Here is a 14,999-nt window from a genome sequence, read left to right as displayed (position 1 = left end):
TATATATGTGTGTGTGTGTGTGTGTGCGCGTGTGTGTGTGTATGTGTGTATATGTAATGGCATTATAATATATTCATATTATTCATAAAACTTTAAAAAATCCGTGGAATGATGTTGAGCTAATTAATCAAACTCTCGCTCATTTTCTACTCAACAAATTTGCAAATAGTAAATTCGCCAGCCGCGCACTATCTTCATTTATTCTATCAGGCTTTTATGTATATATGTATACATATATGTATACAAAAGTATATATATGTATGCATATGTATATATGTATATACAATATATATACAAAGTAGCGATTAGGGATGTTGTGGGTTAAGAGATCTAAAACGCTACGGTCAAGGCGGCGAACATTAATTGCGTAAAAACCGTTATACGTCAAAATACATGATCATTGCGCGACTTACCGCGGCGGTGGGATGCTGCGACCGAGAAATGAGAAATAAATTGGTTAATTAAACATAATTATCATATCAGCAATTTATACGAATATTTTTATCATACGTTGACACGCGGAAAGAAATAGAGAAAACTATGATCGAGATCAATTGTAACATTTTGAAATTTTTTTACAACAGAACACTATACTCCAATTGTTATTATTTTACAAATACTCTAAATTGATAATTGGAAAAAAAATTACATTTAATTAATCAAGTACTATCAATTATAGTTATTTTCTGCTTGTCTTGGAGAAAATTCTCGATAAAGAGTAAAAAATACGTTTTCATATTAACGTTTTAAAAATGTACAAGTGATCTGCTTATAATAGCGTATAGAGTATTATTATAAACTATTATATTATTCTTACCTGTTTGGATTTGTGCGAGGACGTAGAGGTGCACCTGTCTTTAATTTCGCGCTTGGATATTGCGATAGGTATGTCATCATTGACATCTCGTCGATATTTGGATTTACCATCTCTTCGGGTTTAATAAGCTGCAATAAAAATTATTTACAAATGTAATTCATAAAGCATTCCAAAGAGAATTAATTTATAAATTTTTTTATTATATTATTTTTATCAAATTATTTTTATTATAATATTTCTTAGATTTCCCTATCTCATAAATTTAATAAAATAATATTTTAATACATATAAGTCATAACAGAATTGTAATTAATTTGAAAATAAGATACAAGAGACAAATCTTTTTATCCCGAATAGGATTTAAAGGAATTAGTATTGTAGCGAACCTGAGGAATATTGAGCCAATCGTCGGCGAGGCCCATCGCCTCGGACGCGTTTTGGATCGCATCCTTGGGATTCCAATCTTGCCAATCCGGACAGAGACCAGGTGCGACCGCATCAACGAGAGCGCCCACCGCGCGACCGTCGTTCCAATCGGAGGTGAAATTCGTGATCGGCAAATCTGGAACTTTTGATTGAATCCAATGCATCAGTCTTTGCTTTGGGGTAGCGCCCTTGTCTTCGCCCTCGTCACCATCCCACATGGGCATAGAGATTGAATAGTGCAGAATCAGGGTCCATATTAGGCCGAGAATTAGCTTCAATTTGCAGTCTACGATGTCCGAAGAATCTGCGGAATAAAAGGAGAAATTAATTTTCCGCGCACAAGCGCAGTCTTTAATCTAATATGATACACACTATTACTAGATGGACAATGTCGAAATATTGGCCATAATTCAAAAATATCTTTACAAATCTTTCCTATCCATATGTCTCCTTACATTTGGCAATGCCAGATTAACCAAAGATCGTTTATCTCGATTACGCACACAAAAAAAAAATATATTTTACATCTTCAGAAAACAATTATAACACAATAATAATAATATTTTATAGAAAAATTGTCTTCCCATTTTAATTCTTTAAAATATATAAATTTACATACAGAGAATTTTCATACAAAATTTTTATTTAAAAATTTTATTTCATATACATATAACTCTAAATACTTCATCTTTAGTAATAATTTATTTAATGAGTGAGTGAGTAACTTCTTTTCTTTCGCGAGAAGAAATTCCATTAAGTTTTTCCTTCCTGTTGCGTAAAGTTCTATTATTCATCCGTAGATCTATCACATCGCTCAATTATCCAACATGAGTAAGAACAAGTAGGCGTTATTAAAGAAATATTTTTCCGCTGTTCGTTTATGGAATCGAGCTGATGCGATCTTTCACAATGTACGCTTCGAAGTGACGCTAACGAAAAGCGCAATGCGTGTTTGTGCAATGAAAGTACTAATAAATATCCTCGACATAGTGATTCATGTATTGAACAATCGCCAAATTATATATATTTGCAGAATCTTTGAATTCTCTGCGGAATAATATAAATTATGATTATTTTAACAAAGTCGCAAGTTTTAAAATAAAAAATTAGAAAAAAGAATAAAATGCATCAGATAACAATTATTTAAATACAATGGATTATTTAAATACAATAAATTATTTAAAGATAAATATGCATATGTAAGCCAAGAAAATGTAATCAATTCAAATACACAGATTATGTACTGATTTTGAAAGAGAACTAACACTTGATCTTGATTTAAGTAAACATCATATATAAACTGATCTATAGGGATATACAATTACGTATAATAGAATCATTTGTACATGCCAAGTTATTTATCTTCCAATATCAATATAATTAACAAAGAAAAGCTTTAGTTTATCAATTGTATAATTTCTAAAAATTAATTACACAAATTAATTATAATTAAAAAATACATCTATTTTTTGAGGTCAATATTTTTTAATATTCCAATAATTCAATACCATTCGGCGAAAGAAAGATTACGTTTTATTAGAATCACGCGACAGTCGCGTCATTGTCTTCTCGATGTCATCAGTGAGAGTAAAAAAAGCTCATGATTGTTATAGATCCTTTAAGAATGTATATGTAACGATACATTCATTCGTACGAATTTAACCGAATTTGAGCCGCGTCTATTTCTGGTATCCAATGCCATTCGACATTGTCTCGCAGTGTTGTCCGCGTGATGTGGAATCGCCACCACCGTGTGACGATTCATCCAGACTATTTTCAGCAATTACTGAGAGCTAACCGAATGATGTCAGCAAAAACGTAATTAATGCCATGACAAGCAAAGCGGCCAAGCGCCAGCTAATTCACCCTGTGATGCCGAGCCCCCGAGATTCTCGAGCATTCATACGATCTTTTCTACCCACGTAAATGTTACAGCTTTGTCATGACGAACAATTTGAACTATCAAGTGTAAATTAACGTTTTTATATCAGCTGATTAAAACTAAAAAATAGATTTCTAATATCTTTCATAGAGAAAAGAATTCAATATTATTTTGATTCATTTTGATATCTTATATTATAAAAATAATATACATAAAACAAGCACACTCAAACACACCCACATAGCATTTTTTAAATTTGTTGATAGATTTTGATATTTGTGTTTCTAGATACATCTATATATATTTACAGTATTGCGTAAAAAAACTGCGATTATGCGGTTTATAATGTTACCGACGCCACAATGTGAATGATATGCGTGACAAAATGAAAGTGAAATGTAAGATGCAACTCTTTTGTTGAACACCCGAAATGGATACCCATTGTCGAGACTCTCCTTGGAGTCGCAATTCACTTGACCGCGATGCAGAAATGCATTCGTAAGTGCACGGACAAGCTGTAGAAAAGATTTCTTTCTGTACTTGTATGATGCGTACTAACAACACCATAAAAGTGTGAAAAAGAACGATTATAAATAATACAAAATTAAAATACTGTATTATATATTATTTTACTTTATATACTTGTAAATATATCTATGCACAAAAAATTGTTGAATTTTTTTTCTATTTAAAGTGTGAACATAAAATTTAAGAAATTTTTTTAAATACCGTTAACTATATGTTGGATGGAAATCTTATGTTAATCGCAACTTTATTCAATGCAATTTTTAATTATTATGGCAATATATAGAATATATAAAAGTCTTGAAAGTTGTACAATAAAGTTAAAGATTTGATGAATACGCGAGAATCAAACTTGAATAAATCCTTCATTGCTTTTCCGTCAATGTATAATGTATAATAATCGGCTTGTTCTAACGATGCATCTTAATGAGTAATAAAGCTGGAAAGGCCACACACAATTGCATTCCTCTTGATATTAGATAATGTACATGTTTACTTCAAATGCTATAGATACTAATGCTATAAATCTTTATAAAGAATAATTCTTACGAGATACAATCTTTTGCAATAATTACTCGTAAACGTTATAATAATCGTCTATATCGTCAGTATCTTGTAAGTAGCAATCATTATTGCACCTAATAAAAAAATTGAATAATTAAACAGCAATAAAAAATTTGACAATGTAATCATGTGTCAAAATTGACCCATTAATATTATTTTTGAAAATGTCGATAGTAATGTTGGTATTCGGGACTCAATGTTACGAATTTCACTGTTATTGGCATATGTGCAAATAAACGCAACAAGTAAATCTTCATTAAGAGAAAACGCAGCTGTAAATACGTAATTTAAGTATTAATGGAATATAACCAAGTATATATTTTATTCTCTCAAGTAATAATATATGAAGTAACGTTACCATATAAATATTTACTATATAATTATAGTGTTTTATATATATATATATATATATTTGTCTATATTTTTATAAGTTGATATTATGTAATGATATTTATATCACAATTAATTTTAATGGATTATTTTTCGATATTTATTTAACATCTACTAATACTCATATAAATCGATAAAAAAATTCTAAAAATCAATCAAGTGTATAATTTGTAAGTAATAAAGATGGTAATTTACTGGAAATTTAAAATTTTATTGTTCGCGAAATGGCAATAAAAATTTATTTCGTCAATGCAGTAAAGACTGTTCAAACATCCGTTGTCAATAACAAACTTAAAAAAATCTCAAAGTCAATGATGTAATAAATATATAGCTTAGTCCTCATAAATACACGGTCTCGGCGGGTATTGGAATCTTTCAAAGAAACCGAAGGGTCTTAGAATTTCTGAGAACCCGAGAATTATATATATATATATATATATATATATATATATATATATATATATATATCTTTTAAAAGAAGAAATAATCAAAATTTGCGGATTTAAAAACGGGCTTCTTTATTACTCTTACATTTGACCGATAATAGTCGGATTGATCTATTTTCGAATTAAGAATTTTTGTTGTGTGTAAGACGCGAGATTCCTAAATAAATCTTCGCGAAGGCTGTTTTTCAGTGACGCTTAAATTAGAAGAGAAGAATAAAGAATTTCACAAAAACAAATCCAGATAGCGTGCTTTCTTCTAAATTTCCAAATTTTTATACAGAATATTGGATATTATAGAAACAAAAGAATTTAATATAAAAAAAGCTATTGTAAATTGCGGAAAAGATATGTGTCATAAACAGAGAAAACTTTGAGAAAAACTATATTAATTAATTCAATTATTTTTTATATACAATTGATTGAAAATAATTCAATAATTAAATAAACACAATTATACAATTTTCCTTAATATTAAAAGCATGTGTCAAGCATATTATAAATAGCTCGTCATACACATATAGAAGTCATTGAGTCACTTGTCATTCTAATATGTAATTAAAAGATTCGGCCAAGTATCACGCATACACTTGCTTATGTGTGACGCTTTCAACGGCACGTATCCCATGGCGAGTTTAGACGGTGACGTCACTCGAGAGATTACCTCACTGGACCGAGAATGCCAGGTAAGACCTCCGATACAATCTTCTCCTTTCAATCGTCAAGGTGTGCCGTCGACATATGTCAACTAAACTGCATTTCAAATTTTTACTAAATATCATTCAAATGCAATTATTTGTTTTATTTTTATTTTTATGTTATTTATTCTCTCATTTATATATATTTATATGTAACGTATATAATTTATTATATATATAAAAAATGAAAAAATACAATATTTTTATTAAATATATTAAATATTAAGTATTATAATATTATTATAAATATTAAGAGGATTAAAGATTTCAGAAAAATATCATAACATTATAAGTTTAATTCTAAAAAATACGTAAAGAAAAGATGACATCCACGAACTAAAATATTTACTTATGACATATATAAGATATTTTTTACGAGATATGATAAAAATATGGCAGGTAAACACATTTCGGCAATGGTCAAAAATTTGACACATAGAGAGACACAGCTCTCACAGGATGTGAATCACGCGAACAATATACTCTCTTAATGTCAAGGTTGCGAGAGTGAAAGTAATCGCTTTCAACGCAAATTACGCGCGGAAACACTATAATTTTGGAAATACATTACTTGAATAATATCATTGTTTTTTATGACATCCACTTATGCTATATTGGAAGTAAATCTTTAAAATCAATATTTCACACGCTAATACTTAATACGGTTTACATTAATACCTAACACTACTTTTTATCAAAAATAAAAGATATTTATGCCTAAAAAACAATATAGCAAATAATACAATTATTATATTATTAATCTAAGCATTAATAATTTTGATTTGACCTGTATTCGAATATGAGTGTTTATCATTTTTTCAAATAAATCTTTTAACAAATTTGTAAAATCTGGATCCTAATTGCAATATATAACTATATATTATTTATTTATATTTTATTTATTTATATTATTTATTTATCAATAATTAAATTTTAAAGTTTTATGACTAATAATTAAATAAATTGAACCTGCAAAATACTATACATTATTCTTATAGCACAAAATGTTATCACATTTTTCTTTTCATCAAACTTTTTTAGAAGTCTCTTTCATATATTATACATGCAAGTGTTAAGTAATTTTTTATATAAAAGCCTATCAAAATATAAAGAGATATTTCAATAATAAAAAATAAAAAATTGCAAAGAAGTCGAGAGATCATTTCCGCTCGACGATGAAAACATGAGGGGAAAGAAGAGACGAGAATCAGTCATGTAATAAACGCGAAGAAAGATGTCCGTGGTACCAAGGCAAGTTTGACCTTCACCTGATCTACGTGAGCCCGCCCATTTTCCTTCTTTTGCTCTTTGGTGGGCCCCGTGAAATATTTCTCAAACAAGTTTCAGAATGTCTCTCACGTAATAGCGCAAAAGTGGCTTCCGTTGATATCCGATAATCAAGCGGTTTTAATGCTCGGATTTTGCGGTCACATCTCGACCGAGATTGCGATGACTTAACATCAAGCACATTAGTCTCTTGACTGGCGATGTAGCTTTTTGCAAAACTCTCGAACGCAAGAATTTTTCAGCGAAAAAGCTCTTGACTAATAACGCATATGCTTTACATCATAAGCGATATAAAGAATAAAAAAAATAATTTAAAAAATAATTATTTAATTTGAACCATCCGATTTTTGCCTATCTTAGAAATTTAATACATAAATCTTTAAATATCATATCCTTGAAATTAACTTTAACATATAATATATTCTTCTTATTTTATTTTATATTTCTTAAATAAAATTCTTCCTTTCTCCCTTTTAAAATTAATAACAATGTAAAAGGTGAAACAAATCAACATATATTAACGATGATATTTGCAATATTCGAAACATAATGTAAACAAATTTTTCTGAATAGATAAATATTATTAGAATTTTCTTAAATAGATAAATATTGTTTAGGAAAGTAAAAATGTTATTATTTTAAAATCTTTATGTAAAATTAATAATTCAATAATAATAAATAATAAATTTATGTCCTTGCTTTTATATTGTATTCGAAGAAACTTAAATATAATAGTTATCAAATTAATAACATTATATAAATTACAAAAATAATAAATCATTGTATCCAACGTATTTGCTCTGTCCAAATATGTAGACAAGTAAATTGTCAGAAGCAATAAATAAATTTAAATATTTTTTCAAATCTTTCTGAAGAGAGAAAATGTATTTTTAAAAGTTCTTCTGATTCACGGAACGTGGCTCCACATTTATGCACACATGTTTATCAGCACGTTTCTCTCTTTTGCGATATAACAGTTGCAGGTTAAAGAACGTAATGACATCATCAATAATATATTCAATTGCGTCACTACCAGTCACAAGTATTTTGCTCAAGGATGCGTCAAATTGTAATGACATCGTCAAGTAAGCACTCATCAATCTTTCAGTGCGTATATGAAAATTCCAAAATTTTACGAGTATTATCATTTCTCAAATAAGTTATTGCACAATGCTTAATACTTTATTTACGAGCTAAAAATAAGAATTGTCATACAATGAAATATCAATCGGCATCGTTGTCTTCCTTCTAGATTCTTTTGCCAACAAGTGGTTACAGACACACGTGGCCTGACTGATAATGCGCACTCGACGAATCATAGACTATTATTGAAAATTTTATGAGAAAGTCCATAATTTTTTCTTATAAACTTTTTAAATTTCTAATTTTAAATATTTTTAAAACTAATCCTCAAAATTATGTTAAATAAAATTTATGAAAAAGGTGTTATTATTTATATATATTTGGGTTCCTAAAGATAAATTTTCGAAAGTTTCTAAACATATGGCTGGTAAATAATTATAACTTAAAAACTTATTGATGTTTCAAGATATATATTTTTCTTTAGTTAAAAATGTATTCTAAATCACTCAAGAAATGCATGAATAATTTGAAGAAGTCGAGACATATCTCTTGTATATTAATTAGTTTAATTTAAAAATTACATCATATTATAGCGAGAGACTTTAACTAAATTTAAATGGATGAATGAAAATGGATGACGTGATGTCGGATTGTTCATCCGCGAAAAACATATGAACAGCATTATCCCATCACTACTTTGGTTTCCCGGGTAGCCCGGGCAAGCGTCATCGATCCACAACCCTCTCGCCATGCTCTACAATCGCTTTTATTTTGCCGCTCGATGCATTCGTGCTCTATAGCGGTTGATCCCAAATTTAAAAGCGAGGACAGGCAGAAATATTCCGCATATCATTATATCAGCCGCGTATCTTTTATCCAGTAAAAAAGAAATATATCGAAATACAATTTTACCATTCGTAATCTTACCAAAAATAGAGTTTTTTATTCTTATATGGCATTATATTATTAAAAAATATATACATTTAAACATTAAAATCCAAATTTATATTTAAATTTAATTTAAAAATTTAACATATTATTAAAATTTAAAATTAAATGTGGAACTAAGAAAATTCGATATATTTAAAATCTTGTTATGTATCATCGAGAAGCCAGTAATAGCTTAAATTTTTTGTAAATTTATCGTAATGTTTTAAATGATTAAATCTTAATGGGTCGCGATATCGCAAGATTCTCTTTATCAGTCAGATCTACATTGATTTTCACGCAAACGGAACGCGTGATTAATTATTCGCTGACACCTGTCCTCAAATTTTGTCGACTAATCATTCATCGCGGCTACATTTTTCATCGTGCAAACAAACGCATATTTAAAACAGATATTACAAATTTTACGCATAACTGTTAGTATGTTAATTTAAAATGTAAATGATATAAAAGAAGAAAGAATTTTTACGTTCTACATTTTTAAAGTATGCCATGTAAATGTTATTTGAATGAATAAATATCCTATTGCAATTTTAACAGTTTAAAGTTACTTCGTGAGTTACTTACTACATAACCAGAAATGTAGAAACATTTTATAAAATTTCTCAAAGTTACATTGCATAATGTGTAATGCAGCGCATACTTTCTCTCAAAGTTCTCTCAATGTTTTAAATATCTTTTTGTTACATTTTTCTATTATTAACTTCAATAATTTTTTCACAAATTATAATAATTATATTTATTTATTATTTATTTTTATTTGTTTGTTATTTAATATTTGCAATTATTTTATTATTTTATTTTTATATTATATCAATTTAAATTAATACTCTATTAAATAAAGCGTGAAATATGTTAAATTGAAATAAATCGATTATACATATAAATTATTAATGTTTAATTATGTTAACGTTTAATTATAAATGTCCATCATAACATATAATAATAGAATTATATGTCTTTATGATAATTATTTTATTAAATAGTAATTTAACTTAATATTTCTTGCAAATAAATTTTTTCTTGCTCTAATACATGAAAAATACATAAAAAAACATCTCTTTCTGAAAGATTTATGTACATATATTGCTTCATGTACATTACTATGTGTCCAATATTTTAATTTTAGTTTTATCTAATATAAATATAATTTCGTATTGATTAATTCAAAAAGTATTTCCTTCCACACATACACACACAATTTCCTTACATTCTCAAAACATCTGCGCAAGTCTCTATAAAATACAGAAATCTAGGGATCGATAAATCCAATCTACTTAAAATCCGTATACTACGCAGGCTCACGATAATCGTAACTACCACGTGGTGGTGTAATATATCGAGAGATTGTAAATAGAGAAGTCTGAATATTAATCACAAATTAGAAATTGATCATTTATGTTCTTGTCGAGTATTATAAGAATAAACATGTTATTGTCTAGATATTTGCTCGAAACATGAGTTTCTTCTAAATTGAATCAACAATATATACGACTTTGGCAATAAATATGTCCATCAACAATTATCTTATGAAATATCATTTTACAAACATGATAAATAACATCACGATTATTTTTCAAATTTATTGTTTTCCCTTCTAGTTATAGGGAGCATTTCAAAATAATATTTTTATCAATGACATTTATATATTTTAATAATCATCTTCTGGTTCGATTTATTCATATTTGATCACTTTTCAATCTAAGCATGAAACATCACTATTTCCTAGAATAATTATTTTTCCAGCTGGTAAATTTAAACATAATAATACATATATGTGTGTGTGTGTGTGTGTGTGCTCTTGCTTCGCTCAAACGATCAAGTTCATTGTTTTTAATCACTACAAGGACAGGACGAATCTATTTTTAAGCGTGGTCCAACACGCACATGGTATCACTCACCGATATTGACAATCCTGATGCCCTCATCCTCCAGGAACTTAAGAGCGACGGATACGTTCTCCAGCTTCTGAGAGCGGAAGGTGGGCCGTTGGTTGTGTTTTGGTAGCCGCTTCTGTGAGAGCACTTCGATAAGGCTCACCAGCCGAAGACCGTCGGACAGGTCGCATTCCAAGTCGCCAATGTGCTTGTTGACCGCCTTCAATCGTTCGTTTGCCCATCTCGTAAAGGTATTTTGCTGAATTCGCTTCCACTGTGCATCCTCGGCCAGCTCGCGCTCGAACATCTCGTCCTCCTCCTCCTCGGCGGAGTTCTCGCACTTAACTGACTTATCATTCTCATTCATTTTATCGGCCGGTTCGCTGCTACGCTCTCACAGACGAGGGTGGTGGGGTGCGCGCCCCTGTGTTAGTACCTGTGAATCGTAGTGTTGGTAGTTGCGAGTGCTATCAGTGACGAGGACAAGACGTGGCTATGTTGGTGACTCGAGAAATAGCGATGGGCACAAACTATCTTGAGTTTTAAGGAGAGCTTTGCTCTAGTAATATAGATGCTTGCTGTTGTCTAAACATAAAGCCGGCTTGTTTGTTGATCTATCAGTTGACCTTTAAGTCTACATATAAGTCTGATTTAAATCTTCAAATTTATTCGGATTTCAATAGATGTACTCGAATATAAGTTAGTTAAATTTAAAAACATATGAATTTATTAATTTTGGAAATTAATTTAATATGATTGATAAAATATATGATAAAAATTTTAGGACGTAATTTATGTAAATATAATGTGTATATATATATATATATATATATATATATATATATATATTTGTATATATATAATTGTAAAAGTATTCAATTGACTTTATGTATTAAGAAAAATATAGTTTTTAATTGTTTTTCGGATATATAAACAATATTTTATATTATTTTATATAATTAAATTAACAACTAATAATTAAATTCATATTTAATTTTAAAAATAAAGTTTAATCTTAACAATTCAAAATTTTATAATTTGTTGATTTATAAATATTCACAAATATATACAAAGACAATTTAAATATATCTATATTTATATTTTTTATTTATTGTTTTTTTCTTCATCATCATTTATTAATGTCCCCCCATCTACGGCTTTATTTGATAAATACTTTAACAGGCATCGATATCACTCGGAAGTGCGCATTGTGCCCATCACTAGCGCGAATACACGCACTTGCAAAATAATCGAAGTAGAGGTGGATGTCGGTGAACCTACCTGCCGTTTACCGGCGAATCAAACGTAATGTAAATATGTTGACACAATTTTGCTGGAGTGATTTTGTTTCTGCCAGTCGCCGGTATTTTGAGTCACTCAGGATATGTTTTTTTTTTAGTCAAGAAATTTTCCTTGGGACCAATATATTATCTCCTTGAAATGCCTTTTAGAGTGATTGCTCGTCCTGATTCACAGTGACGATTTATCTGCACGGCGAAACATCGCGATTAAATGATTGCCAGTGTAGAAAAAAATATTCAATTATACTATATGAAATGCAATTGCATTATAATATATAAAACAAAATTTTAATTATTAATTAATTTTTGTACAATATTTTTGAAATAAAAACACATTAGAATTAATCTATATTCACAAGTAAAATTTGAAATTATTCAATATAAATCTATTAGAGAATAAAACAAATATTTAATAAAAAGGCACATCTAAACATGGTAGCAAATCAATATATTATTTTTGTTAATAAAAGAATCTCAATTTTCAATTGTTGCCATTAATCAAATTAAATTTGCAAAAATGCATGAAATCGCGATCAGCTTCGCGTAAGTAAAGACTCGCACACGTGTTTGACTAAACTCCCATTATAACATGTGACTTATACTCGATCTTCGTAAATAAAGTGTCTACTTATAAATAGCGGTACATTCAGAAAAAAATATTTATATATTTTTTTGTTTACGCTCGCGTCCTCATACATTAATAACACATTTATTACAATTTAAGTATATTTTTGCTAGAAAACATCTAAATGTATTAATAAATAAGATACAAAAATATTGTAATTTACTAAGACATTTATTTGCGTGAAAAAATGGTTGCAATAGTATTAAAATTATATCTCCGTCTTCTTTAAACGATATGATCAAATTTTCCATAAAATAGTATATAATAGAAAATTAATCAGACGCACGCTAAATTACGATTTGCGACGCACGGCGAAATGCCAAGTTATTTTTGATACGCGCATATATATATATATATATATATATATATATATATATATATATATGTGACTTTTTTCCAAGGTCTATAATATTATATTCCGAAAGATGAACTTCATAAACGCGAACATTGTCCGAGATCTGAATAGAGAATTACTATTGTAGCACTTTTAGTTATCTTTTTTCAGAAGGCCAGTTTAGTTTACGCATTGTAGAATAAAACAAGTTTTAAGTTAAGTTAACAATAAATATAATACATATACAATGTATAGTCGTATGAAATACACATCGATTTAATATCGATTTAATATCGATTTAATAACTCGACATAGTAAATAAATAAAAAATACTTTTTAACTAAAGATAATTTTCTGGATTAAAATATGTAGTTGTAGAAATTAATAAAACCATATATTATTTAACACGTAAAAGAAAATATTATCTGTGAAAAAGTGATGATCAATTTTGCTTTTTTCTTGCATAATTGATTGATTTTTTAATATTTTTTTTATTTAACATTATATCGTAAAATAAAAATAAATTATATAATATTAAATTGCTGATATAATGATGATATATGTATAATATTTATATTGTATATATTTATATTTATATTATTATCTATAATTATCTAAATATATAAAAAGACGTTGTGCGAAATGACGTGATGATGCTAAATATTTATTTTTTATAGTGGTACTTTAGTCAAGTAGAAGATTTGGGATACCACTTCTTCTCAACATGAAACGATCAAGCTGTCATCGAACTTCAAAATTTTATCTCTTATATTTCTTTACATCAAAACTTTTTATATTCTTTTAAATCAAAATAAAACTAATTAAAGAATTATTAAAACTCACGTACATATTTTTATCAATACAAACAAGATTAATTAATACTATAAAATCAATCATTGAAACAATTATACGAGATTATTTTTATACATGTAAATTAATAAAAGATATTTTTAAGATAATAAAAAATGCTGATTTGTTTTGCATAAACACATGCGTATTAAATCATTTCTTTTATCACGTTTACAAATTTTCCACAAATTTACTTTGCACAATCAGCGAAATATTAAATTACGTAAATTCGTAACGAAGCAAATTTAAATTCGTGAAACGAATATAAAATTTGCAAGAAATAAACACCATTCCCTCGATAAACCATTAAACACTCTAAAATAATTAGAAAATAATCACGTCACACATATAAAATCGTCCATTTAATTAAAAGAATTTTCTACCTCGTAAAATCGAGTATGATTCTGTATCAGCGGTCCACGAAAAACTGTCGACGGCGAGTCGCGCACCTTCTCTCTCGCGTTCCACTCTGCACTACTGCGCTTTCCAAAACTGTAATGCATCCGTAATCAGCATGGATAAATTGCAAATAAGTTGCAAACCGTTTCTTAATAAATTTCAAATAAATTATAAGCGCGAATTTTCCTTGTAATCAAATGATTTTATTGAAAGAATAAATAGTGAGAATTAGTATTTGATTCTCATAATCTCAAAGAATAAACACTCTTTTATATGATTTAATGCGATTATTTCGACATGCCTAAGATAATCAAGAAGTGAATATATGACATGTACAAAAAATGCATATTTTATCACTTCAGAATTATCTTTTTCACACTATATAAGACACATATTTAAAAATTTAAAAATATGTACTCTTAATGATTAGCATATCCAAACACTTAAAAAATTAGATACTCTCTTTTTTATAAATACGCAATGTCTTCTCTTTAAAACGAAGCTGATTTCGATTTATCAAAGGCATACTTCTCGTTCTCCAAATTCCCGAT

At 28.3% G+C, this 14,999-nt stretch overlaps 1 protein-coding gene across 5 annotated transcripts in view; it reads right to left on the bottom strand.

The window, feature by feature from the left end:
• LOC126851170 (filamin-A) overlaps positions 1 to 14,999 on the bottom strand; it is a 48,123-nt gene that overhangs the window by 32,477 nt on the left and 647 nt on the right. For 2 of the 5 annotated variants that reach the window (XM_050594887.1, XM_050595151.1), the window contains exons 2-7: positions 14,433 to 14,541; positions 12,222 to 12,427; positions 10,965 to 11,376; positions 1,204 to 1,547; positions 818 to 945; positions 414 to 428 (exon numbers count right to left, since the gene is read on the bottom strand). In XM_050594887.1, the coding sequence (XP_050450844.1) occupies positions 414 to 428; positions 818 to 945; positions 1,204 to 1,547; positions 10,965 to 11,307 (830 nt within the window). In that variant the 5' untranslated portion in view covers positions 11,308 to 11,376; positions 12,222 to 12,427; positions 14,433 to 14,541. The remainder of the gene's footprint in view (positions 1 to 413; positions 429 to 817; positions 946 to 1,203; positions 1,548 to 10,964; positions 11,377 to 12,221; positions 12,428 to 14,432; positions 14,542 to 14,999) is intronic. The other 3 variants (XM_050595056.1, XM_050595241.1, XM_050594977.1) reach the window with 2 other exon arrangements.

This window comes from Cataglyphis hispanica, chromosome 1, assembly GCF_021464435.1.
Source record: "Cataglyphis hispanica isolate Lineage 1 chromosome 1, ULB_Chis1_1.0, whole genome shotgun sequence".
In the NCBI taxonomy this organism is placed as follows: Eukaryota; Metazoa; Arthropoda; class Insecta; order Hymenoptera; family Formicidae; genus Cataglyphis; species Cataglyphis hispanica.
Note: the sequence above shows the minus strand (reverse complement) of the source record. Positions and strands in the feature narration are given on the sequence as shown.